Source organism: Lobosporangium transversale (genome assembly GCF_002105155.1).
Source record: "Lobosporangium transversale strain NRRL 3116 chromosome Unknown BCR41scaffold_9, whole genome shotgun sequence".
Taxonomy (NCBI): Eukaryota; Fungi; Mortierellomycota; class Mortierellomycetes; order Mortierellales; family Mortierellaceae; genus Lobosporangium; species Lobosporangium transversale.
Window position 1 is genome coordinate 431742 of NW_019028987.1, and position 24338 is coordinate 456079.

Genomic DNA, 24338 nt, shown 5'->3' on the forward strand with positions numbered 1-24338 from the left:
TTATTTATAAATGTGTATGTATGTATTTTTTTTTTTTTTTTTTTTTTTTTAAAAAAAATTTCTCTATCATGGTTCCATCATCTCCTTCTCTACCATCTTATAAACCTTCAGCGAAGTTTTCTTGCTTCGCGCTTTCTTCGTCCCAGCTTGACTGCTGCCATTTAGATATTCCTCAGTATATTCACCATGGCCATCATCCATAGTTCCTTGCTGCTGCACAACCACAATTGATGGACCAGTAACAGATTGACTTCCATATCCTGCCCCAATGTTCTGCCGTTCATGAGATGGTGGTGCAGCGACTTGCTGTTGCTGTGCATGACGCACCTCACGGCGGGCCTTCCATGCGTTCAACCACTGTCCGATCCAGCGGGAAATGATTGGGAACACAAAATGCTCGCATAGTAAAGACACGCCCAAATTCAAGCCCGCCATGATCATAATTCCAATTCTGAAACTGATTGGTATATACACTAACTGCATAAAGTCCGCGAGCCAGCCGATAGTGAACATAACCATGACCGTCGAAGTAAGGATTAAAGTAATCGTTATAATAACGAACGGCCCTGGAGAAATTTAAATAAAAAAAATATCCAAAATTAATGAAAACATTCTAGAAAAGATGACGAAGAAACAAAAGATACTTACGATTAGAGGACATCGGTTTACGGTATGGAGGTCCAACACTAAAGACAATGGCTACGAGTAGATATTGGAAGCATGAAAGCAAGAACAGGACTGTGTTCTCATAACACTCGATGTTCTTCTCTTCACTATCATACTCGGGAGGAGTGTACCAAGGCTGATGTCGTACAAGTATAAACATCAATCCTTGAAATAGGGATTGGATCATGATCTGTCCAATCAAAGACGTGAGCACCTTCTTTGAAACCAAATTAGCAGTCGGGCGCTTGGGGCTTAAGATAGGGTATGCCTCTGTACGGCCCATGACAACTGCAATTGGCAAAATAAGCACTAGATCGATGTACAAGAACTGAAAGTCACCCAAATTTGATGCAAATGCATATAGGAAGCTGACAGTCGTAAACTGAATGATACTATACAAGGCCATATACTTGAAGCAACTGAAGCTCGTCACCAAAGCAGCACGACCCTCCTGAATAACCTTAACGACGCATGTAATATCATTCGATCGACTCGTGAATGGCGCTGCAACGGATGCTTCAGCTTCGCTTAAACTGATGCCAACATCTGCGGCTTTGAGAGCTCCACAGTCATTTGCACCATCTCCGCAGAAGCCCACACAGTAGCCAATGCCCTGAAGATGTTCAACAAGCTCATGCTTCTCATCCGGAGACATACGAGCAAAAATCTGTCCCTTGACAAGCATCCTGTTTAGGGTCGATGTTGGAGCATAATCAACCATCCATCGAAAGCAGTCTCCAGTCACAGCAAGAGCGTAATCGTTCATCATTTGGCTGTATCGAGGGAATTCAGGTCCGTTGCTAAAGTCGTCCGACCAATTATTATTGGGCTTCAGTGTGACCGAGTCCAACCTCATATGCTCGTTTTCCGTATTTTCCCAAATAATCTCCGAGTTTTCTGTAGTAGAGTCACCAGAAACAAATCTAGGTGTATATACCTCGCGTGCTCTGTTGATCAACCCACATTCCCTCGAGACACTAATAGCCGTGAGAACATTGTCTCCTGTGCACATCACCTGGCGAATGCGAGCATTTCCCAGGGTGGCCACGATAGGCGCGGTGGTTGGCTTGAGTTTGTTCTCAAAGATAATGAATCCCAGAAATGTTAAATCGGACTCGATTTGATCACGTTTAATTCTTTGGGCACGGACGAAATTCAACGTTGGCATTGCCTTGTACGCGCAAGCAATGACCCGATATCCGTGATGCGTGTAATAGGCAAGACGCTTGGCATAATCCGAAGGTAATGAATCCTTTTGACAAATATCAGTCATAACTTCCGGCGCTCCCTTTACGAAAACGTCCATGCCAGGGTTATGCAGGCGTTTCACAATCACGCTCATGCGACGTAAGGAAGAAACAAATTCAAAGCAGCGGATGATGCCTAATTCTAAGAAGGTAGGCTAGTAATAAAAACAGATATATTAGAATAAAATATGAGGAACAATAGACTTTCTTTGGCACAATTCATACATCTTGAACTGTAAAAAAAAATTACTGAATTGCTTATATCCTTATCGGCGTTATTATGTTTGGCGATGACTTCCTCCAAATTAAATTGCTTTCCTCCAGGAGGCCGAACAACAGTTGAAACGACACCACCCACGTCTCCTTTCGCGGCGCCTTGCGATGATTCAGGGATATTTGCAGTCCTGGCGCCCAATCCACCTTCCTCCAAAATCCACTGTGTGAACTCAAACATCTTGAGATCCAGAGGGTCACCAATGAGTTCACCATTAACAGACTTGACAGAATGGCAGGTAGTCATAGCAAACAACATAGGCATGGTCTTTTCCAGGATCGATTTTGGCGCTTTTTGCATCTCCTCTACGCTAGAGAGCATTTCTGCGAATTCCCCAGTTGCGCTGTCACCACATTGAATGCCCAAAATGTCAAGACCATCTTCAGTAAGCGTACCAGTCTTATCAAAACACATGCAATCGATTTTGCCGCCAATGTTAACCCTTGTCGGACTGATGCAGAAAATATTCAAGCGTTTCAAGCGTGCGATTGCAAAGCTGGTGCCAATGGACATGGTCGCTGGTAGTGCAGGCGGGACAACGATGGTGATTAGGTCCAAAGCCTTGACAATCATCATCTTGAATGGAACACCCATTTTTACAAAGTTTATAGTCGAAATGAGGAATCCCAAGCAGGCAATGATGGCTAAAATGCCGATAAATCGGAAAGAGTCACGATAAAACTGGAAGTCATTGGGTTTAGGGAAGAGCATTGACCGGATCAAAGTTCCTTTAGTTGTGTTGAATCCAATCCTGACTACCATGGCTAAACCTCGAGCTTGAGGGTCCATGTCAACGTCATCTTGTCCATGTGTATTCTCGGAGTCCCGTGGCGCTCCTGGCCTGGCACGAATAATCTTTGTACCTGAAAACAAGAAGTGGCGAGCAATTTCTGCAGGAATGTTTGAGAGTGACAAATCTAGATGCTGAAGAGCCGCTACTGTGACAGGTATCTTGGAAACTGGTACAGACTCTCCTGTCAGCATACTCTCATTTACAATACAATCTCCAGTCAATAAAATAGCATCACAAGGAAACACTGCAAGCTCGGAGTCAGTCACATCAAAAACATCGCCAGGAGCAAGATCCTCAGACCCAATATAACGCCCTGCAACAGAGAATGTAACGTATATAGCCTAATTAATACAACAGAGTAATAGATTGGGTCAAGACATTCCAGGGAATAAACGGATGGCTCCTTACATCGTCCAGATCGAAAGACTTTAGTGTTACAGGTAAAGCGAGACATATTACGCATCCTATGCATAGTCTTCTTGGTTTCTACCAACTCTGTCACAACTGAGACGGTTGAGATGACAAAAATGCAAGCAGCATAGTAGTAATAATCATCCAAGAACCAAAGAATCATTGAAAATACTTGAAATACGTAGAACGGATGAAGGACCTCTTGCACAAGTAGTTGTCCAACTGTCTTTTCTTGAACATCAATGATGTTCTGTCCAAATACCATGGTACGTTCCTGATGCGTCTCTCTACCAATGCCTCGCTCACAATTGGCCACACTTGTCCACCCAGGGTCTTTCCAGTATGAATTTTGCATAAAAAGCTGTACGGTCGGGTTGTAGATAAACCGGATGTATTGATAGTCAAAATAGCGCATATCGTGCAACATGCCGGATGTCTAAAAGATCATGTCATTCCACACCATTATTATACATCAATCCAAACATTAACTATAAGCACTAACGAGCAAAAAGAGCGCATGCCAAAGACCTACCACTATCTCGTCAATACTATTGTCATCATTGGCATTATTGTCATTTTCGGGCTTTTCCATCTGCTCAGGACTAAATACTGAGTCAACTGAACCACCATAGTACTTCGTAAAGATGTGTTCCATTGAAACCTGGCCCCATTCATTCTGTTGTGCATAAAGTGAGAGGGAATGTATCAAAGAGTGAGATCGGGATATTATAGACCCTCTAACAATAACTCTTGTTGGCCCCTTCATGTATAAAATGCAATGAGGTGCCAATTACCTGAACCACGATACATTCTGCTTTGCTCATGTCACACTTTTTGGCCACAAAATTAATGTATCGTCGGGGCATCCACCGTCCAAGCAAGAAAATTATCCCTGCCGAGAGGAAACACAACAGGTAATATAAATATATGCGTACTCTCTGGAATTTATACCCAATAAAGATCAATTCCACATCTTCTTCTTCGAGATGGACGTGCTGCTGGCAGCGATCATTCCTAATATCTAAGAAAGTAGAAGATTTTAAAAACGCTTAGAATCAATTGTGAAAAGCAGTAATAGTACAGTTGACATAGTGAGCACTTCAGAGTTGTATTTTGCAGATCCACACACATAAAAAAAGCCCATGCACCCAGTCGAAATCTCCACAATCTCCTCTTTTCCGAAAAGACTACTTAATGCCATACTCCTTGCTGTGGCCTAAACACACTTTCTTTGGAGCTCTGAAGGAGGATCAAAACCCCGAGGGCTCAAAAAAAAAAAAAAAAACAGGTCCCGACCAAGCTTTATATGAACTCAGAAAAAACAGGATGACTTCATTCCAAACCATTCCAGATCAGCACTTGAAACCACCGCACTGGTAGTTCAATGAGATCAGCTCCAAACCATTTTTTTTTTTTTAAAAAAAAAATAGGTAGGAAAAAAGAGAGGAAGGCAGGATAGTAACTACAGTAGAGGCGAAAGAGTGTGACTGGGCGAATGAGAACGAACCATGAGTTGGAATGCGCATTGATTTGGCTTTAGACAGAGTCTTGATTGCTGCTGGGGTTATTTCACCCTCTGTGCGATCACTGTCGTCCTGATCATCGTCAATGTGATCATTCTCGCCGTCGGATTCATGAGCAACTCTATGAGAGAGCATGGCTGCGGCCGAAGTGTAGTCTGCACTGAAGGAGGAGGAGCGACCCTTGGTGCCACTTGCAGAGGTACTATCCTCGATGGGATTGCTGCTGAGACCGCTGCGGACTGCGGATCCTCCATGGTGTGCGGATCCTCCATGGTGTGCGCCTCCTTTGCTGCTCACGCTGGCACTTGAGCTGTTGATCTTATTATTGTTGTTATTAGTGTCGAGTTCATGATTAGAGGTTGGGCTAGTATTTCTCATTCACGAACGGTGGGTGGAGGATAGAACAATAGTGGAAACAGAAGGGTAGAGCACACAACAAAGAATAATAAAGCGTTAGGGTAATTGAAATAGAACAGGTGCAAAACGCTGGGAAAAGAAAGAGAGAAAGACTTGAAGGAAGGTGGTAAAAGGCAGTAAAAAAAAAGGTTTCATTTCAATAAACTAGCCTTTTTAGTAGATCCACGTGACAGAGCCCAACCAATATATTTAACTGACTTTTTTTTTTTTTTTTTTTTTTTTTTTTTTCATTCTGCATTAACTTTTGAACCAACAATGTCACAACTGCTTCGCGCAAAGGTCATCCGCCCAAGCTCCCACACATGGAGTTATGGATATACACGATACCGCACTACCTTCCTCAAACCTATTCCCACCCTGAAACCACGACTTCTCCTTCCCCTTGTGGACACTTCCCAGCGCCATTGTTTTTCTTCTTCCGCGTTCAATAACAGTGGCAAAAATAGTGACAGGGATAATGGTGCGTCCAAAGTCCCCCTGAATGGTCAGTTCCTTCTTGTAGATACTATGCATGGGTTTAAGTGTACATTTCCGAGAAAACTCGTTTCAATACGTGATTCATAGCCGTGGGTGGATAAAACTTTTTTTTTTTTTTTTTTTTTAGCGTTAATTCAATGATCTAATTAAAAAATCAAAATCATATGCCAAACCAACTAGAAACGCGCTGGAATGATATAAAATCCTCTGTCATGGTGCTTGTTGGTGTCTGTTCTGCTTATTTGATGCCCAAAAAGGCCGTGTCTTGTGAAGAAGCAAAAAATACCAAGGCTCCCATTTTGGAGCTTAAAGATAATCCGTTAAAGAGTAAAAAAGATGCAGATAGTGAGGGTAAAGGTGAAGATAAAGATAAGGAGGAAGGGGATATCAAAATCAACTTGCCCGGATCACTTCCTTCCATCTCTATTCCCAAGATGCCAGAGTTACCTCATCTCTCACTGCATAACCTCATGGATAGGATGCAAGATCTGGGTGAGAAGATTGGTGAAGAGATCATTGGACGCGTCCCTACCCTGGCAGATTACTTTGCAGCCATCGATGCTATCAGAACAGAGCTTCAGCTCGGAGATGGTTCGCTCTATCAGACAATCGTTACTAACATGCAGGATAGCAGCAAGAACCCGGAAATCCAGCTTGATGCGACCGTAAGGTCAGTAAAACGCGGAGCATGAAAAAAAATAATAATAATAATAATAATCAAAACTACATCATGAGTCCAAAAGACATGTAATTCCTTAGAAAGTGAACGGTTTACTTAAGTAATACTTTAAAAATAAAATCAGGCAAGGAAATGATCTTTGTCCACAGGAAGTCGCGTTCATGGCTGCTCGAAGGAGAAAAATGAGGAAGGCATTTGCAAAGTTCATCGGCGTCAAAGAATCTGAGGTTCATGAGAACGACATTCCTGTAGTGGCACTCGCTGGAAGGTATAGCTTATATTGAAAGCCATCCTGCTTCCATGATCTGCAGGTTTGGTATATGATCAAACACGTTCATTTGTATGCTTCCTTAGTCTTACCAACCTTTTCCCTGGGTTTAGCGGCGGTGGGTATCGAGCTATGATATCGTCATTAGGCTATATGACTGCAGCAAAGAAAACCGGACTCTTTGATTGTGCCATGTACATGGCTGGCGTCTCGGGAAGTTGTTGGATGATTGCACAATACATGACATTGGGACAACGGTCATTCACAAAGACACTCGAGCATTTCAAACAGTCACTCAACATCCCAATCGATCACTATCCATCCTTTATTCACACCTTGCTCAGCAATCCAGGAGCGGCTCAGTTGATTCTAGAAGGTATCGTTCAAAAATATAGCAATGGCCGCAACCTCACATTGGTGGATGCCTTTGGCACGGTACTTGCATCGCGACTCCTGATCCATCGCGAAAGAGATGGAGATAATGGCGAGTGGGTTGACCCACTGGATTTTAAGCTTTCACAACAGAGTCGCTGGACCAATTATGGTGATCAACCCTTACCTATATATACTGTTGTATCCCATGTTCTCCCAAGCTCTATGCCTGAACGTCTCGGAGAAGGAGACATTATTGTCGACGATGATATTGATAAAGATACAGAGACACACTACTACCAATGGTTTGAAGTGACTCCCTATGAGTTTGGCAGCGAAGAAACCTGTGGTAAGCGTCCCTTTTTTGAATTCTATTCACCATTTTCTACAGACTCTATGGTGATTGTGATATGTTTGTGATGACGCTCATTTTTCTCATCCCATGCTCCCTAGCCTGGATCCCTACTTGGTCCTTCGGCCGTCGCTTCGTTGCTGGGAAGAGTATCGAAAGGCTTCCAGAGACTAGCCTTGCTATTCTTTTGGGAACTTTCGGATCTGCTTTTACTGCCACAATGGCTGATTATTACAAGGAGGTGCGGCCACTCTTGAACAAGACCATCTCCGACTCTATGGACTCCTATATCAATGAGGTCAGCAAGATGCGCATATTTTAAAGGATAAAGTATCATCTCAGAATAAGCCTACTAAAGAATTCAACCAGCACTCTTGCTACTGATGATATTAGTATTTGGACAACATGTCACAAATCCATCCACTATCACCGTCCTGCTTTCCAAACCCGATTTACAAACTCCCAGACCCTGAGATCGAGGCAGAGGCTTTTTCACAAAGAGAAAACATCTACTTGAACGATGCTGGGATGGATAACAACCTGCCACTTTATCCATTATTACGCCCAGGCCGGAACGTTGATATTGTTTTGGCATTTGATAGCAGTGCTGATATTGAAAGTGTTCCATGGTTTGAGAAGGCCGGTAAGGATTCTGTGGCTCGATTGAAAGAGTGGAAAAAGAAATTGTCAGAAGAATCTCAAACATATTTTATTTTGTTGTTTGATGCGATATAGATGAGTATGTGAAGAGGCGAGGCATTGAACGTTGGCCACCCATTTCCAAGACAAGGGCGGAACAACTGGCAAAGCAGGAAGAAGGCTCCCCCAGAAAAATGAAACATGTGGAGATCTTCCACGGCATTGTAGCAGAGAATCGTGATGCTGATCATGTCGTACCAAACGAGGATGGATCACCAACGCAAGGTCCGTCGCGTTCCTCATCCAAGGATACTTCTTCCAACCAGAATATCAACGTGCATCCTATTACTCTGGTTTACTTTCCATTAATTCCTAATGAAGAGTACCAAGGTGATTTTAATCCTGCTCTAATTCCTTTTTGCTCAACATTCAATTTTGAAGTCAAGCAAGATGAGGTTACTCTTTTGGCTGGCCTTGGAGAGACAAATTTCTACAAAGGCCTGGAGGATATTAAGAAAATCATGAAAGAAACATGGCTTCGCAAGAAAGCTGAGAGGTTGGAGCACGAAAAGCAAGAGAAAAAAAGTCGTAGACATCACCATACGGATTCAGTTTCTGAAACCCCAAAAAATTAAATCGCCTAACAACTTCGAACATCATTCTTTCTACATCCCGTTCGGGCCGTAGCTTGATTTACCAGAGCTCGGTTCTAAACATTCATCAAATATTCATGCTAATGATGTTAAAAAATTTGTAATTTTATCCTGCTGTACAATGTGGTGAATGATGATCTAAAATTGACTAACGACCGTAAACCTCTTCCTCTAGCAAATTATATACTCCTTCTATGCATTTTTTTTTTTTTTTTTTTTTTTTTTTTGAGTACGGCTGACGGCAATGATTTGCCATCAGCCACCTAAAGCTTGCATTTCCACCCTTCCTGCTTTCCCTTGTTCCTCTTGATAACAATCCATCATGCCTTCGGAGCAGTATTTACTGTCTGACGGTAGTTCCAGATCTGTTTTGGAGGGGTATCCGTGAGAGTTCTGAGTTGCCTTGGGAAGACAGCATTTCTTTCCTTAGTCTGTGAGTGCTTGAAGAGTGCAGGGCTAATGGCTTCGAGTTCAGCATTGGCCTTACGCATCATTTCAAACTTTCTAGCGAGCCCCTTCTCCTGTTCCTGCTTTCGCTGCTGACGGACTAACTTCCATGCACGTTCGATCGTCTCGTGGCGTTCAAGGTCCTCGGGCGACATGCGGACAGGTGGTCTAGGAGGAACATCAAAAAGGACCTTCTTGATGAGATCATTCCTGGCATCGCCGTTGAGTGAAGTGGAATTTCCCTTCTTCCCACCAGGACGGCCAGCAGCGCGCATAATACTGCTGTTAGCAGCGACAGCTGCACGGGCGAATGGCGATGACATGGCTTGAAAAGGACTGTATGAGTTGCTGGTGTGAGTAGGGAAAGTGCGAACTGGAGTTGTGGAAGGAAAGTATGGCAACAGAAAACAGAACTTTGTTTACTTATTTTGTGTTAAGGGTCTTGCACGTGAACGCCTTTTTTTTTTTTTAGTTCCACATCGCTCAGATTTCTCAGATTTCAACCTTCTTCATCCTAAATCCTTTTATTCTCATCACCACAATATGAGCGAACAAGCCTACACTGATTCTGAACATCGCGGTCGTGCCGATAGCCCCGCTAGCTCAAGATCGAGATCACCTCGTCCAAGGAGTCGCTCGCCTGCCCGCGCCACGTATGTTTCTTTATCCAGTCTTCTCCCAGCTACCCTGATTATGATTCGCACATAGACTAAGGAGGTCACTGTCTTGCGTGAGCGATCCGTACGATCACAGCAGCATTCATTCATTTTTATAAATCCATGACAAACCTCCTGGAACTTCATCGACATTGCCATGGATGTACCATCTATTTAATCAACATGTATCGTTGTCACCAATTTTTCGGCAGCTGAGCGGCTCCTTACTTATCTCAACCCCCCTTTCTTTACTTCGAATATCAGAAATGCTGCCGACAATGACGATTCAGTCAATCCAGGAAACAACCTCTTTGTCAATGGTCTCTCCAACAAGACTGATCAAGCGGATCTAGAAGATTTGTTTGGAAAATACGGCAAGGTGAGCATCTATCCTCTTTTACAACCGCACCTACTTGACAACGACGCTTTCAGTGGACAGGTTTTGAAAACAGCAGATCGACTGGCTTGTTTTGGTCGACCCGTCCATTTCGTCATTAGTTGGCAAGAAAATTTAGAAAGAAAAAAAAAATAGTCGTCTCCTAAATTTCTGTTGATTATGGAATGTGATTAACTGCTTTGAGAGGGGATCAACAACATCAATATCAATAGTTGCTATACCCTTAGCTACACAAAGGCAATCGTGGTCATTCTGAGAAACAGTTTTTGAACAGGTTGTCGTATTACATTTTATTGGGCACTTACTGGGTTAGGTCGAAAAAGTTCAAATCATGTATGATCCACACACTCGGGAATCTCGTGGTTTCGCCTTTGTTACTATGGTCCGCTCTGAAGATGCTGAGGCAGCAATGCAGGTATTGAGTGGATTCGAGCTTCATGGTCGTGCCATGTCTGTTAGTATGGTAAGAGCATGTATTCATATGAATTTATTCTTAAGATGAGAAACTGAACCAGGTTATTACTTAGATACATCTAATCAAACAAATATTATTACCCATATCCATTAGGCTCGCCGTGGTCGTGCTAGAACCCCTACTCCAGGCCAATATCGCGGACCTCCTAAACGTGAGAGGGGCATGGGTATGCCCCATCCCTATGGTATCACTTCTTGAGAGATGATGGCGAAACGCTCTCGCCTTTATTGCGAACGCTAATTTGTTTAACTATGAGGCTTCTTTTTGCTTGCATTCTATAGAGCGCCGTGGTGATAGGTTCGATCCTCGTTATGTCCCTCGCGGGCCTGATCCAAGGGAATATAGAGGTGGTCCTGCACGCGAGTATGCTCGCCCTGCTCCTTATGACAGGTATGACCGATATGATCGAGGCGATCGTTATGATAGGTAGGGTATCCGAACAATTTGTCAAAGGCTTGGGGGCAGATTGACAGAAATAGAAATCAAAGCCATGATCTTCTTAGCTGTTGTTTTGCCCACATGCTCTTGGTACCTTGCCAGGGCTCTTTCATCATTTGAACTATCATATCGCAGTGCTTCCCTAATGTCTTTTGGTTTGTGTGTTGCATGTTTAAATACGCCATTTTCCTTTGCGCCTGTGGACTCACGGAGTGTTTGTTTGTTTTTTTTTTTTATTTTTTTTTATATTATTTATAGATGGATGGGAGGTCGCCCAAGATATGAGGATCGCCCTCCTCGCGACTATAGACCCACTCCCTATGACATGGGTGGACGTGGCTATGATGATAGGGCCATGTACGATCGTGGTTATGAACGTCGTCCACGCTACGATGAAAGATATGATCGCTACTAAATCTGTGACATTAAAACAACGATGGGTCTTGTTGGTGCCTCATCACGATTTCCGTGTTTTTTTTTCTTCCTACTTCCTACTTCCTACTTTGACTGAGTGACCAAGTGAGCCCTCTTCGACCATGCAAAACCAAATGCCGGCCAAAAAAAAAAAAAAAAAAAAAAAAAAAAAAAGTCTAAAAAAGAAAAAGAAAAAGAAATTTTAGTTGTATACAGTTTCATGAACTGGAGGGCCACTTTACAGCAACTCCAACAGAGCAATCCAAGCATCCAATCAAATGACTCATTTCTTTTCAATTGACAGAATAAACAACGGATAAAGAACCGACCATAGTATTTCGAAAACGTCAAATCTTGGATACTAGGATAATCATGCAACTTTCGCTTCGTCTCATCAACGATCGACCTTAATGTTCAAATTCGTCTACACTTTGTTTTGTACCAACTGTGAATGCCATCGCAGCAGCTGAGAAAATACATCTCTAAATGACAATTTCGACCCTCCTCTGCTTTTTAAGTATCTATGACACAGAAGAGAAGAAAAGGCTTGTGTATGAGCTTTATCTGAGGTATATTGTTATTGGGTAGGGTAATGATCTTTAAGGATACGAGCATCACAGCCTATAAGCCCAGATGATAAATCAGAATAGACATTAGACCGGCTTTGCTACTTTACCTATAAAAGAGTGAGAGAGGAAAGAAAAGGGAAGGGGAAATGAAAACGAGGATATCAGGTAGGTTGAAGGGTATTATTTATGGAGATTTGTTGGTTAGAGAAAGAATAAGCTGGTTCATCATTCAAACTTATTTTTGTTGAATCAAAATGTCAATAAAGAATATGGGGTAGTTCGTTGATGTGTAAATTAAAAGGCTTCGATGTATGCAGTGAGTGGATGTCTATGATTCCTTTGCAGGCATAGTGTGTGCAGGAAATGTGCAATCCTTGTTGTGGCGGGGCCGTGATGTTTAGAAGACTGTCCAGTCATCTTGTCAGATCCGCACCACAGAATATCGAGTGATCTAATGTGTTTTGGGAGCTACAGTTGACAGATTAGGATTAGAGAGAAAGAGCATCATGATTCATAATTTTTTTTTTTAAAAAAAAAAAGACCAAGAGAGACTAAGGATGACATGTAATGCAATACACCTACCATTTTATATTATCCATGTACATACATGTACATGTGTTTACACATCATTGTACCTGACCCCTGTGTTGCTTCACTTCTCAAACATTTATTCAAAAAAAGTTTAAAAGTCTTGTCTTTCTGTCTTTCTATCTTGTCTTTACTTCCTCATACAGCATCCCTACATTCTCTGTCTCATTCCTTTACTCATACCCATGCTCATTCATACACACTAATTGCTTGCATGCAAACAATTCAAATTCAAGTTTGAATTTATTTTTTTTTTATTTTATTTTATTTTATTTTTTTTTTTTCAGGAACAAGCTCTTTCCCTTATATTTGTATTTTCTTTTTTTTTTTTTTTTTTTTTTTTCTACACTCCTCACCATTGATTGATCAATAACATAATAATGAAAACTTCATCCATTGTGACGCTGTCTGTCGTTGTGGCAGCAACAATCGCTTTTATTCCCCTACTTTGTCACGCTCAACATCATATTAAAGCGCAGGCACAGACGCCACAGGCACCACAGATACGGCCTCGACTCTTCCTTCATCGCCGGAGGTGGTCTAATCCCCATACCCATGACGATCGCTATAACATCCAACGGTTTCCTGTGATCGTAAACGAGAAGCGAGGCCTGGACCATGGCCGCGATGAAACCACCACTCCTACAGCTACTGAAGGTAAGCCATTTGTTCGACATTTCTTTTTTTTTTTCCCTTTTTTTTTTTCTTTTTTTCTCTCTTCTTTTCAGTCGGAGTACTGAAAACTGTGAAACTATAGCTTGTCATTATCGGCCATATCTATCCCTAGCCCCTCTCCCCCCCCCCCCCCCCTCCCAAAAAATAAGAGAGAGAGAATGGAGAAGAAACGTTAGTAAGTTGGTAGGGTAGTAGACAAAAGCATGATTAAAAAGTCGATGAAGTGCTATTTCGCCTTCATTTCCTTTGACGTATGACCTTTGTAATTTTTTTTTTTTTGGTCAACATTCATCGGTCGTATAACATGTAAACACACACAAACAGCTTTAGTGCATCTGCAGCATTAAAATTGTTGAAAGTAAAAAATTACATATTTGTTGGTTGAGGATTGTTGAGGTGGTAACATCATCTCTATTTCCATTTAAACATTCCCCACATTCACACATTTGCACACATACACACACAATAAAAAAAGCAATATATCTGCAGCGCTGTACTTCGGGTCCGTTTGAGATGACATGCCGTTAGCTGTAACCTTATTATGTACAATTCTACACACTCCCCTCGTCTTCCCCTCCCCCCTTTTTTTTTATTTAATGAATGAAAGGACATTGACTCCCTAAAATGGGAGCACACGTATTCGCCGTATGCATAGTGTTCACTCTTTGCATAAATATCCCCCCATCTCATTTGAAACACCATGGCCTTTGATCGTGGTGGCTTCACACAAATTAGATTTTCCACGTCCCTGGCATGGGTTTTCTTGATCAGTGACCAGATCGGAGATCAGATGTGTGTTGTAAGTTTGTACTCCCAAACACGAAAGAATGAGCGAATCTTTTCCGCCTCATCATCTGCAAATCCCTAGAAAAGAGCCCTGCCACACAACAAATAAACAAATCCAGGGAACGCGTCTTCCTACAGTTTGTTGTTTACGTGTTCATTTATTTACATCTGCACACAAACTCACCTTTGTTTGCCTTTGTTATTTTTATCAATCCAACCTCATCCTCATAATCGCCATTCTGTCCATAAATAACTGCCATAAACAGTTCTTTCTTCTGGTCCAGGTCCTACTTCCACAGCAACTGAGGTGACAGCCCCTACATCAACGACTGCTGACAATCCTACAACCTCAATCTTCAGTAGCACTAACAGTAATTACTAAATACTATTGGATCGTCGCATGCTGCCCCCTTGTCATTATCCGATTCTATCATCTAACCATACATTATTATTTTTACTATATTTTATTTTATTTTATATTTAATGTGCCTGGAATTCTTCTACTTACATACTAGATATTACTCCTTCTCTTTCTTATTCCTCCTCTTCTGTACCACAAACAACAGTCGAACCGACATCTAATTTAGTTCCTCCGCCTGAATCAACAACTGAGGCCCCGTCAACAGCCACTACTCCGGTAGAACCAACGGTGACCACCGTCACCACCGACCCCCCTATTTCGACAACGGATGAGACGACCACAACTGTCCCTCCAGTGACTGAGCCACCAACAACACCACCCACCATTCCACCTACCATTCCACCCATCAGTCCCCCTACTAATCCGCCCTCCAGCCCATCCTCAAATCCATCTCTTCCTGCCACTCGGCCACCTCGACCCACAAATACCAAATCTAGTGATGGAGGAAATAGTGGTGGAAAGTTGCCTAGCGAGCCTTCAGCAACGTCCTCAGATGTTTCAGCCACACCTTCAGATGGAGCATCCTCTGGAAGTAGTTCTTCAAGTAATAAAACTGCTATAACGATTGGAGCAGTTATTGGCGGCATCGTTGTTGCTGGTGGTATCGGCGTCTGGATCTTCCGCAAATGGAAACTCACGGTATGTTTTTTTTTTTTTTTTTTTTTTTTTTGAAAGATGTTTTCACTATTTGAGGGCATTCATTGACATTCTCCGCTTTTATCAATACTTGTGTAAATAGCCATCTAGACAGTTCAAGACTAAGATTAGAACTTCAGGACCGGGCGGCATTGGTAGCGCAACGGTAGGATCTTCTCCTAGTGGTGATGTTGTGGAAGACAACTACACTGACATTTTCCGGCCAATAGTTCATGATTCTGCACTCGCTGCGTCATCCATGATGAGTCCAGGAACTGCAACAGGAGCTGGAGCATCGATAGCAGGATCATCACCTCCTCTTCCACATCAGCAGTACCACCCATATGATCAGGCAATGTATGATCAGACAATGTACGATCAAACAATATACGACCGGGCAATATTCGATCAAGCGCAGCATATGAGCATGTCTAGTTCTGGAGCGACTGTACCCGATTACGGTCAGTACCGATATGCTCAAGCTTCACCGACCCCTGTGTTGAGTAACCACCAAGTAAATGGAAGCGGCGCGTATGATTCAGGTGTACATGATGCAATTATTGGAGGTCACGTACATGGATCGGGTGCTCAAGGCGGTCATCCAATTGCGCATCCGTACACCTCACAAGACTACAGTGGACACGATGATCATTTTTTACGCGAACTACGTGAATAATATCCCAAGATTAGACAGATAGAAAATGTTCTCATTTCATAAAGCATTTTATTCTCGATAGCTTCATTTTTTGAAAATACCTCATTATCATCATCATCATCATCATCAAAAAAAAAAAAAAAAAAAAAGCCAATACTGCTTCATTGCATCAGTTATATCCTTAATACAATATACTTTGAGCAGAAATTTTGCAAACGCGTACCCCCGAAGAAAGATAGGTTGTTAAAATAATACCCTTGCGTAGATTGCGCCGCCTTTGAACCAGTCCCTGGCTTTACTGTTTAACATTTAGCCGCATTGCAAGTAAAACAAAGACTTCCGGTTCTTTCTCTGTCTGCTGCACGGGGGTATGAGGACATGATGATTATCTTGATCGCTTTACACATGCTTGTGCTGTTGAAAATTGTTCGATGGGCGCGGTTCTTAGTCATAGTCCTAATACCAATCATGTTTAAAAAAAAAAAAAAAAAAAGCCTTGGCATTATATTGTCTTCTGAGTAAAGACGCGTCTAGGTTTTCCCAAAACAAGAACGGGATCATCATCATGTCATGTATAAAGTGTGCTTTGACCACTTTACGTTTTTTTTTTTTTTTTTTTTTTTTTTTTTTTTCAAGCGGAGTCATTCTTCTTTCATAGAACAAAAATGTTCCAAGATTTATGATATTATTCTTTTTTTTTTTTTAAAAAAAAAAAAAAAAAAAAAAAAAAAAAAAAAGAGTATAAATAGTCCTTAGTTGTCCGCCTACTTTTCCATTTTTTATCTTAATTTCTTACATCGATCCATAACAAACTTTACACACCATTTCAAATTTATAATCATGTCTGAAAAACTCTCCAACACTTATCAATCTGCCGTTGGTTCCGCCAAGCAGGTAAAAAAAAAAAAAAAAAAAAAATTATGAAGTATTTTGTGGGCTGAAAATAATCTTTTTTTTTTTTTAAAAAAAAAAAAAAAAAAAAAAAAAATGCGGTTTATAGTCTGTCGGCGATGCTACTGGAAAGCACAATCTTGCTAGCTCAGGTGCCGCTGAAAAGGCAGAAGCTCAAAGCAAGCAGCAGGCAGCCGATGCCGAAAGCTGCGCTCATGGTACCGCCAACAACATCAAGGGAGGTGCCCAGAAACTTGCTGGCAGTGTTGCGGGCGATGAATGGCTCCGTACAAAGGGACATGGCAACGCAGCCAAGGGAGATGCTCAGCGCAATCTCTAAATGGATTATATGCTTCATCTGAGCAAACATTTGTTAATAACGGCATGCACATGTTATTGCAAGCTTTGTAAATATTTTTTGTAAAAAAAAATAAAGCCGTGATCACTTTATTCCTAAAAAAGTAAAACGTAAATCTACATGAACAAAAAAGAAAACATCAATCAACTACTACTATAGTAAAGTTGTTTCTTTCTATGCCTTTGCCCAAGACTCAATAGACGATGCTGAGCTCATGGTTGTAAGTGAGGGACGTCCCCCATGACCAGTCTGTTGATTCTTGCTCTTCTTGCTGCGAGGTGTAAGATCTTTGGGATGAATAAACACGCATCGGTCACCGAATCTGCAGTTGTCTGCATCACTATTGTTTGTTTATCATTCATGTTAAAATATTAAGTTAGAGTGGAGTGGACATAATCAGTTCCTTCCTCTTTCCATGGATAAAATGCAGAAATATTTATGACGTACCGGCAAGGCTGGGATGGATGTGTGTACTTGCATGCCTTGTTAGTGCAGTTGGGCCAGTAATTACATCGACTCATGATCTTGGCAGCCTGCTGCTTTGTTGGTGCTGTTTGACACCATTAAAATATGAATTATGATTAATGTCAATTTTGCAAGAATAAGCAGAAATACATTGTGATTGGATTGTGCTGAATAAATTTCTTACTTGGTGATGGAGCAGTGCGGCTAACGGGCGCTTGCTGTGAGGAGTTGAGCCAACTGGGCTTAAACTCTTGAGCACGAGCATTCAACTCAGAGTGTTCTAAAGGTGTTGATAAAAAAGTTAAAACATCATATTATTTGGACCATCTTGTTAATAACCAAACCACTGCTTTATAGTATCACATACTTGCAACACGCGACACCTCCTGAAGGGTCTGCAAGGTATCCTTTGTGAGCTCTAGTTCCTCTCCAACCAAGGTTGTGGGTGTATCTGCTTGGTCGACTTCCTCAGAATCTTCTGTCATTGTGGATGTGCGAATCATCTGTCTCCTGACAGGGATCTGTCGTTCAAACACCAGCTCCAAGATCTCCTCTCTATCAAATTCTGACGGAAGCTCCTCTTCTTGCTCTTCTTCCTCTTCTTCCTCTTCTACTTCCTCTATCTCTCGTTCTTCCTCAGTCTCTACCACAGTTTCTGGAATAACGGTCACTTCATCTTGGTTAGTTCCTACATCCTGGATCTCCTCATACGAAGACTGTTCATCGGTCTGGACTTCCACTGTAGACTCTGTGACCGTTGAAATAATATCAACAGCAGAAAGTTCATCAACAGTAACGTCTGCAGTAGTGGAAGTGATGATGGTGGTCTCCTCCTTGTCCTCTACAGTGACAAACACAGATGTAGAATCGACAGACTCTTCAAGGACGATGGTTCTAGCGACAGCGCATTCATCCTCTTCGGGCTGCATTTCAGTCTCAGCTCTATCAGTAATGATCTCTTCATGCTCTGTTGGTGTGGCTTCGACTTCGGGCTCTGGTACAACAATTGCAGCAACAGCTACAGTATCAATAGGCTCTGGTGCTTGCTCTGGTTCTGTAATAATCTTTGTTTGATTGTGGTCCTATAGGATATGATTAGAAAAAGGAAACAGTCGGAATACTATTAAGTATCAACATGCAGAAGCGGCACTTTCTTTTTAAATGGCAGGATGGGGGAAGCGGGAAGGAGGCAAGCGCAACCTTATGCGTCATTAGTCGGATAAGTTTAAAAAATCCAACCCTCGGGAAAAAAGAAAAGGCATTAAACAATGAAAAACAAGTGCACGATCCCACTTACCAGATCTTCGGCAGTGACAGCAAATTCACTAACTTTGACATCGCTTACAACTTCAGTGACTAGGCAATAATTGAGACCAAAAAACAGCCCATGTTAATCATTGTTTGACCCACTTCCTCGAGGCATTCCTTCGTCCCCTTGGCATGCCTGTGTGACTTTGCCTTTTTTTTTTTTTTTTTTTTTTTTTTTTCCATTCCGTTTGATAAATCTTCCGTTAGCTCACGAATTGAATGACAATTCATCCACTTATGGCGGGCTGATCCTTCCCCTAAAGAAACCACGATCGTCATCGGATCTTTTTTTTTTTTTTTTTTTTTTTTTTTTTTGTCAATTCATTCCATGCCTTGCGATGACAAGAAAAAGATTTGCTTCGCCAAACCCAAACAGAGGCATAATTAACATGATTTTCATTGAAGGAGGTTTTTTTTTTATTAACCCTTGTTTTCTGATACTTACTCGATCTATCGACAACGGTGATTGTCTCTTGCTCATCCTCTTGTATAGAGGATTCCTTATCATCAGCATCAGTAGTGGTGCTAGCCTCAATAACGGCAGTGACGGCAGAAGCAGTCTTTTCATCATTGTCCTGTGAGGAAATTGGTTCCTGAGGAAACTTTTTTTTGTCGTCATTTGATCGTATATCGGCATCAGTGTCTGTAGTTGAAGTGCTTTTAGCCGCGGTGATTGTAGTAATAGCGTCTTTGGCTATTTTCTCTGTTTTGGCTGACTTTGGTGGAGTTGCCCAGTACCAATATACCAGGACGCCAATCAATGCGATTGCGCCGACGCGTGCTGCGGCCGTGATGTTTGGGGTAGACATGAGAATGAAGATGACCTTTGTTTGTTCGTTCGTTTGTTTCCTGAAGAGAGAGATGAAGTGCTCAACACTGGAATACTTTTACTTGGATGCTTGTTAGATTACTTGCTTGCCTTTTAAGTTGCTGGCTTGCCTAGGTTGTTTGAAAAATAAAGAAGAAAGGAGGAAAGGAACAGGAAGAGTCAAGGAAAGAGTATAAATGTGTATTTGTGTGGGTAAAAAAAGATGAAGTCGAGCTAAAAAAAGAGTTGGTTTGAGAACAGGACAGGCAGCGGACTATTGAGCTATTGGGATATCCACTCTTTTCTCTTTTTCCTCCATGTCTTGCTATACACATAATTGATTCATGCATGCAGTTCGTAGTTGTGTAAGTAAGTAAGTAAGCAACACCCCGATATTGCAGATCAGAAATCCTTTGCAACGTTGGCCCTAAAGGCCTTCCCAGCTGCAATAATCAACCGTCGGCCTTTTTTTATTTATGCCAGAAAGAAGTAAACCCAATTTGCATTCTCCCCTGTTTCTTTCCGTCATATTTTGACTAAGAAAAATAAAAATAAAAGCAAATGATAGGACAGCCGTTGTGGTTGGGACTGTTGCCAGGGGTTGGAAGGCCCACCAAACAAATCATTTTCATACCCCTTCTGCTGTCACAACAAACAAAAAATTTAGGGAAACATTGGGCTTTAAGAATGCCTCCAGGCATGTGTAATTGTCCAGCTATTTTCATTAATAAGCTCTGGTTTCAGGAACAGAGTACGCCCACTATTACATGGGTGAAAACAGGGTTCTCAATATTGATGCGTGGGTAGTCTTCACCATGGATTGTCTACAAGACTTTTGATGAGCTACTTTTATCTTCATCCACCTGTTCAGACAAGGAGGAAACGGAACAATATTCAGTAAACAACAACGGGAAATAGCAACGAACATTGAGCTTACAAAACCGTGCATGCACATGTATTTCCAAACATGTAGGAACAGAAATGTCCTAATGATCATTTTTGGTCCAAATACAGCCATAGTCTAACAACTCAGGGTGGTTTGGTTGTTAACAGGCTAAGTGACAATGCTCTTGGAGAGGCATCAATAAAGATCCTTCTAGATAATCCAATATTGCTGTTGCAAATGCACACGCTTTGAACTCTCCGTGTCACCAATTGGCCAATTAGTGTCCACCCATTCCCCCCTTCTTTGTTCCGAATTGTCCTTTTTTTTTTTTTTTTTTTCCCTTTTTCCTTTTTTCTTTTTTCTTTTTTCCCTTCTCTTCCTCACTTTATCGCGCGATGGAACACGGACGCAAGGGGAATTCTACAGTGCTATTGCCTGTCTCCACTATGCTCCGATCTTCCAAATCCTACTTGAGAATTAAGTCCAGTTCAGGGTTTTCAGAACCAGCATCAACAAATAAGCTCAGTCTTGGATCCCATCAACAATTTCCACCTGAGATCTGGACCTGTATCATCCAATATCTTTCTACACTCGATCTCTTCAACTTTTATAATACCTCAACCACCCTAAGATCGATTGTAGCACCATTCCTTATTCAAGCTATCGCCTCTAACTCTGTTTGCTTGTATTTCTATCAGGAGTATGTCTGCAGGACCGGTATCAGTTTTATCTTTGACCATTTTGATCTGGCTCATGACAAAGTGGTTTTCAGACCTCAGGCACCTGCATCTTCTGCTGTCATTGCATTCCGAATAGGCATGACCATACAACGACCACAATTGGAGGAGATATCAGTGAAATCAAGAGGGACCCGCTTTCAGTCCTGGCAGGCATATTGCTCAAATGATGGTATTTATAAGGTGAGGCGCAAGGACGACAAACGAAGGCCAGTATTACTAGATCGGACAACAGGAACGGTTATTGGCGACAGTAATGATGACCAGTCGAGAATTACAACAATATCTAGTAAAGCAGTTGCTAGGCGTTTAGGTCCTACACTTCGTTTCCTTGATAACAGACTTGCATCGCTCGACTATCTGGACAGAGTTTGCCCACTTGATGTCAAACGGACAGGTCCACGGTTACTCAGTGGGGCACAACATTCATTCGGTCACGATTACCCATGGACATTACATTATACCGTTGACGATAAACCTGATTACAGAAGTGACGACTACATTGCCCGTTCCACTGTCACTACTACCACCATAGCTACATCCACAGCCATTGCTGCTCTTCCCGCTTTACCTCAGCATATAACACAGCGATATGGTGGTCCACAATCTTCAAGGAGAGACAGTAGCATCAACGGTGACAGCAACAACAACAGTAGTATGAAGAGTGCATCTAAGGGTCCCCGATATCTGCATGCGGTGCGTTTTGAATGCAGCATCAATTTTTTGGATCCACGACGTGCTAGTCGCAGTCTGTTTCGGCGATGGTTGGAGGGCAAGATGAGCCAAGTTCTTCAGGTTGTCAAGGTTCGAGATTCGACAAGCGTGTTGGTCAGGAAACTAGGTCACCATCATAGAACTTGTACTCACAGTACTCGTGGAATCTTATAGAGAAAAGAATAATTACAATATACACGATTGCACCTGCCATTGTGCAAATATGTAGGTGCATTCATGCAATAATTTATCATGTAAAATAAAAAGGAAGAACGTGGAATGAAGACTAGCTTGAAAATGACTAGGTAAAGGCCTTGGGCTCTTGCGAATTAAAGCTTTAGAATCTGTGTTTCTAGGATCCATTTCAACGAGAAACACTTCTGACTCTCCTTGCTCTTTCACTCGTTTCTGATCTACCCCTTTCTTTCCTTGATCCTTTCTCATAACCAAAGCGCGTGATAGCGATAGGAATGCAATTTTTTTTTTTTTTTTTTTTTTTTTTTTTGACACGCATTGTCTCACTTTGCCAAAAGCATATTTTCTTCCATCCTGCCAATGCCCTGTAAACGCTAAAACAAGCATAGTGCAGTTTAACCACATGGACTTGCCAGCAAAAGTGACGTTCACAACTATTCATGTCTTCACCAATTTTTATTTTGTTGTTGCTCGGCCCTGTTCAGCTCAACTCAGTCTCCTTCCGCTCTTCTCTTTCTGTCCCTTTTCCCCTTCCTGAATTTCTTACCTCCTTGACCCATTATTCTTGGCAAAACCTACTCATTGTCTCTAGCTATGGATCCTGAAGACTCACCTGTAGGACACAAATTGTCTGTCAAACACATGGAAACACATGCAATCAGGCTCTCCTTACCATGGTTTGACAAATGTGTTGCTAATCCGCTTTGGCCATTGCCTCTCTAGGAACTCCCTCCATTGAAGAGAGGCACTTATGATCTCGATGCCATCCTGGCTGCGGCTGAGAATGCCGAGGTATATCTCGTTCACCATCCTCTTTTCCTTCACAAAAAGACCTACAGCATATTGCTCTTGTCAATGTCTGGGAGCTAATCAACACTGTGCCATCCCATCAATAGTTTGCCATTCCGCCTCCTCCTTCAAAAACCTCGTTCAACTCAAATCCATTCGCCTCATCTAGTCCATCGTCTTTTCAAGCTTCCTTCAACACTTCAAGCACATCATCTATAAACAATTCACCCTACCCAGCGTCAATGACTGGTGAGGATGAGTTTCCGATCTCGTCTCCAGAGCGTCCACAGCCCGTACCAAGGAAACCATTAACATCCACCGCAGCACGCAAACGAGTCTCGACGCTGAAAAATACGCTTAACAAATTCTCTGCGCCAAAGAGAACTGATCTGGAGCCAGTCATTATAGAAACTCCTGCTGCAGATGAAACAGATATTCATGAAATTGACCATAGTCGTCTTCACAACACCAATGATACATTCTCAGGCGACGCAGCAATAATAGGAGTTGATAAAGACGATTACTTTCTTGAAGACAAGAAAGCGACATTGAATAGTCTTGATGGCGCCGCCTCACCAGCATCATCCATCGGCAGTGGAAGACAATCAAGACCCCCGCGTCACGCGCCTCTTAATCGCGTTACATCTCCTGTGGGGAACGGACCTCGTCTTGAGGCAACAGCCAGTTCGCCTTCACGTGCCAGCAGTCCCATTAACGTGAGTTCCAATTCTCTCAACGTTGGAAACGATCTTGCAGTTTACTCGACTCCTTCCTCTTCTCGACCTACATCTCGACCCACATCTCGCCCAACGTCCCGCCCTACATCGCGGCCTGGCTCCCGTGTCTCTAATGGCCGGTACCACTCCCGTCAGCTCTCATCAGATAGCCTAGTTTCGTTCAACAATATGATTGACACGGAGGACATGTACGACGATGATCTCAATCGCTCTGGGCATGTATCATTTGTGGTCTCTGACCCGGAGCAAATACGGATTCTTGAAGGCGAGATTGAAGATCCTTTTAGCCCCAGTATGAGTGCTATTGATCCTGATAGAGATGCATATCTTAGTAATCTGATGCAGCAAACCTCGCCATTCGGATCGATCAGGAACACATCTCGAGTACAATCGCCAGCTTTTAAAACCAGGCGACAGAGACAGGCAGAGAATAGTAGCGGCGGAATTGGAGATGAATCCTTATTAGAATCAACAGATGATGCATTATCGGATAGGGAGCTTAATTCTAAATCCAGGACCTCA

General features: G+C 42.3%; 10 protein-coding genes across 10 annotated transcripts; 6 read left to right on the top strand and 4 right to left on the bottom strand.

The window, feature by feature from the left end:
- Nucleotides 1-59: 59 nt before the first annotated feature.
- On the bottom strand, nt 60-5414 carry BCR41DRAFT_349175 (hypothetical protein). The gene is made up of 7 exons (XM_022023420.1): nt 4899-5414; nt 4186-4412; nt 3924-4067; nt 3389-3827; nt 2164-3293; nt 649-2068; nt 60-566 (listed from the first exon to the last, which is right to left on the bottom strand). Exons 1-7 carry the CDS (start codon nt 5290-5292, stop codon nt 67-69), a joined length of 4254 nt encoding a protein of 1417 aa, XP_021883597.1. The 5' UTR covers nt 5293-5414; the 3' UTR covers nt 60-66.
- An 873-nt stretch (nt 5415-6287) lies between these two features.
- Nucleotides 6288-8753, top strand: BCR41DRAFT_302225 (acyl transferase/acyl hydrolase/lysophospholipase; the record flags this gene model as incomplete). Its single annotated transcript, XM_022020661.1, has 6 exons — nt 6288-6478; nt 6612-6755; nt 6869-7476; nt 7581-7777; nt 7873-8122; nt 8215-8753. The coding sequence occupies 6 exons, from the start codon at nt 6288-6290 to the stop codon at nt 8751-8753; spliced, it is 1929 nt and encodes a 642-aa protein (XP_021883598.1).
- A 221-nt stretch (nt 8754-8974) lies between these two features.
- Nucleotides 8975-9602, bottom strand: BCR41DRAFT_349177 (mitochondrial ribosomal protein L28-domain-containing protein). Its single transcript, XM_022023421.1, has one exon. It carries the CDS (start codon nt 9539-9541, stop codon nt 9092-9094), a length of 450 nt encoding a protein of 149 aa, XP_021883599.1. The 5' UTR covers nt 9542-9602; the 3' UTR covers nt 8975-9091.
- Nucleotides 9603-10584: 982 nt separating this feature from the next.
- On the top strand, nt 10585-11110 carry BCR41DRAFT_349180 (hypothetical protein). The gene is made up of 2 exons (XM_022023422.1): nt 10585-10734; nt 10840-11110. Exons 1-2 carry the CDS (start codon nt 10603-10605, stop codon nt 10942-10944), a joined length of 237 nt encoding a protein of 78 aa, XP_021883600.1. The 5' UTR covers nt 10585-10602; the 3' UTR covers nt 10945-11110.
- BCR41DRAFT_333782 (hypothetical protein) lies at nt 11052-11740 on the top strand. The gene is made up of 2 exons (XM_022021906.1): nt 11052-11172; nt 11443-11740. Exons 1-2 carry the CDS (start codon nt 11058-11060, stop codon nt 11697-11699), a joined length of 372 nt encoding a protein of 123 aa, XP_021883601.1. The 5' UTR covers nt 11052-11057; the 3' UTR covers nt 11700-11740.
- A 3683-nt stretch (nt 11741-15423) lies between these two features.
- On the top strand, nt 15424-15964 carry BCR41DRAFT_349183 (hypothetical protein). The gene has a single exon (XM_022023423.1). It carries the CDS (start codon nt 15533-15535, stop codon nt 15947-15949), a length of 417 nt encoding a protein of 138 aa, XP_021883602.1. The 5' UTR covers nt 15424-15532; the 3' UTR covers nt 15950-15964.
- Nucleotides 15965-16726: 762 nt separating this feature from the next.
- BCR41DRAFT_420345 (hypothetical protein) lies at nt 16727-17258 on the top strand. The gene is made up of 2 exons (XM_022029885.1): nt 16727-16822; nt 16929-17258. Exons 1-2 carry the CDS (start codon nt 16769-16771, stop codon nt 17157-17159), a joined length of 285 nt encoding a protein of 94 aa, XP_021883603.1. The 5' UTR covers nt 16727-16768; the 3' UTR covers nt 17160-17258.
- BCR41DRAFT_246351 (hypothetical protein) lies at nt 17229-18737 on the bottom strand. The gene is made up of 4 exons (XM_022020157.1): nt 18010-18737; nt 17827-17922; nt 17625-17727; nt 17229-17517 (listed from the first exon to the last, which is right to left on the bottom strand). The coding sequence occupies exons 1-4, from the start codon at nt 18569-18571 to the stop codon at nt 17352-17354; spliced, it is 927 nt and encodes a 308-aa protein (XP_021883604.1). The 5' UTR covers nt 18572-18737; the 3' UTR covers nt 17229-17351.
- Nucleotides 18738-19458: 721 nt separating this feature from the next.
- BCR41DRAFT_349188 (hypothetical protein) lies at nt 19459-19986 on the bottom strand (the record flags this gene model as incomplete). Its single annotated transcript, XM_022023424.1, has 1 exon — nt 19459-19986. A coding segment is annotated over exon 1 (242 nt), but the record flags the coding sequence as incomplete, so codon positions are not given.
- Nucleotides 19987-21014: 1028 nt separating this feature from the next.
- BCR41DRAFT_349189 (hypothetical protein) lies at nt 21015-22369 on the top strand. The gene has a single exon (XM_022023425.1). The coding sequence runs from the start codon at nt 21040-21042 to the stop codon at nt 22267-22269; it is 1230 nt and encodes a 409-aa protein (XP_021883606.1). The 5' UTR covers nt 21015-21039; the 3' UTR covers nt 22270-22369.
- Nucleotides 22370-24338: the final 1969 nt, after the last annotated feature.

Coding starts and splice junctions, on each gene's coding strand:
- BCR41DRAFT_349175 (XM_022023420.1), bottom strand. CDS start 5,292: ATGAGAAATACTAGCCCAACCTCTAATCATGAACTCGACACTAATAAC. Junction 4,413..4,898: donor AATGCGCATTCCAACTCATG/GTTCGTTCTCAT, acceptor CTACTTTCTTAG/ATATTAGGAATGATCGCTGC. Junction 3,828..3,923: donor ATAGTATTGACGAGATAGTG/GTAGGTCTTTGG, acceptor ATGATCTTTTAG/ACATCCGGCATGTTGCACGA.
- BCR41DRAFT_349177 (XM_022023421.1), bottom strand. CDS start 9,541: ATGTCATCGCCATTCGCCCGTGCAGCTGTCGCTGCTAACAGCAGTATT.
- BCR41DRAFT_349180 (XM_022023422.1), top strand. CDS start 10,603: ATGTATGATCCACACACTCGGGAATCTCGTGGTTTCGCCTTTGTTACT. Junction 10,735..10,839: donor GTGCCATGTCTGTTAGTATG/GTAAGAGCATGT, acceptor CATATCCATTAG/GCTCGCCGTGGTCGTGCTAG.
- BCR41DRAFT_333782 (XM_022021906.1), top strand. CDS start 11,058: ATGTCCCTCGCGGGCCTGATCCAAGGGAATATAGAGGTGGTCCTGCAC. Junction 11,173..11,442: donor CGAGGCGATCGTTATGATAG/GTAGGGTATCCG, acceptor TATTATTTATAG/ATGGATGGGAGGTCGCCCAA.
- BCR41DRAFT_349183 (XM_022023423.1), top strand. CDS start 15,533: ATGATGAGTCCAGGAACTGCAACAGGAGCTGGAGCATCGATAGCAGGA.
- BCR41DRAFT_420345 (XM_022029885.1), top strand. CDS start 16,769: ATGTCTGAAAAACTCTCCAACACTTATCAATCTGCCGTTGGTTCCGCC. Junction 16,823..16,928: donor CCGTTGGTTCCGCCAAGCAG/GTAAAAAAAAAA, acceptor TGCGGTTTATAG/TCTGTCGGCGATGCTACTGG.
- BCR41DRAFT_246351 (XM_022020157.1), bottom strand. CDS start 18,571: ATGCAGCCCGAAGAGGATGAATGCGCTGTCGCTAGAACCATCGTCCTT. Junction 17,923..18,009: donor GGAGGTGTCGCGTGTTGCAA/GTATGTGATACT, acceptor CAACACCTTTAG/AACACTCTGAGTTGAATGCT. Junction 17,518..17,624: donor CATCCATCCCAGCCTTGCCG/GTACGTCATAAA, acceptor AACAAACAATAG/TGATGCAGACAACTGCAGAT.
- BCR41DRAFT_349189 (XM_022023425.1), top strand. CDS start 21,040: ATGGAACACGGACGCAAGGGGAATTCTACAGTGCTATTGCCTGTCTCC.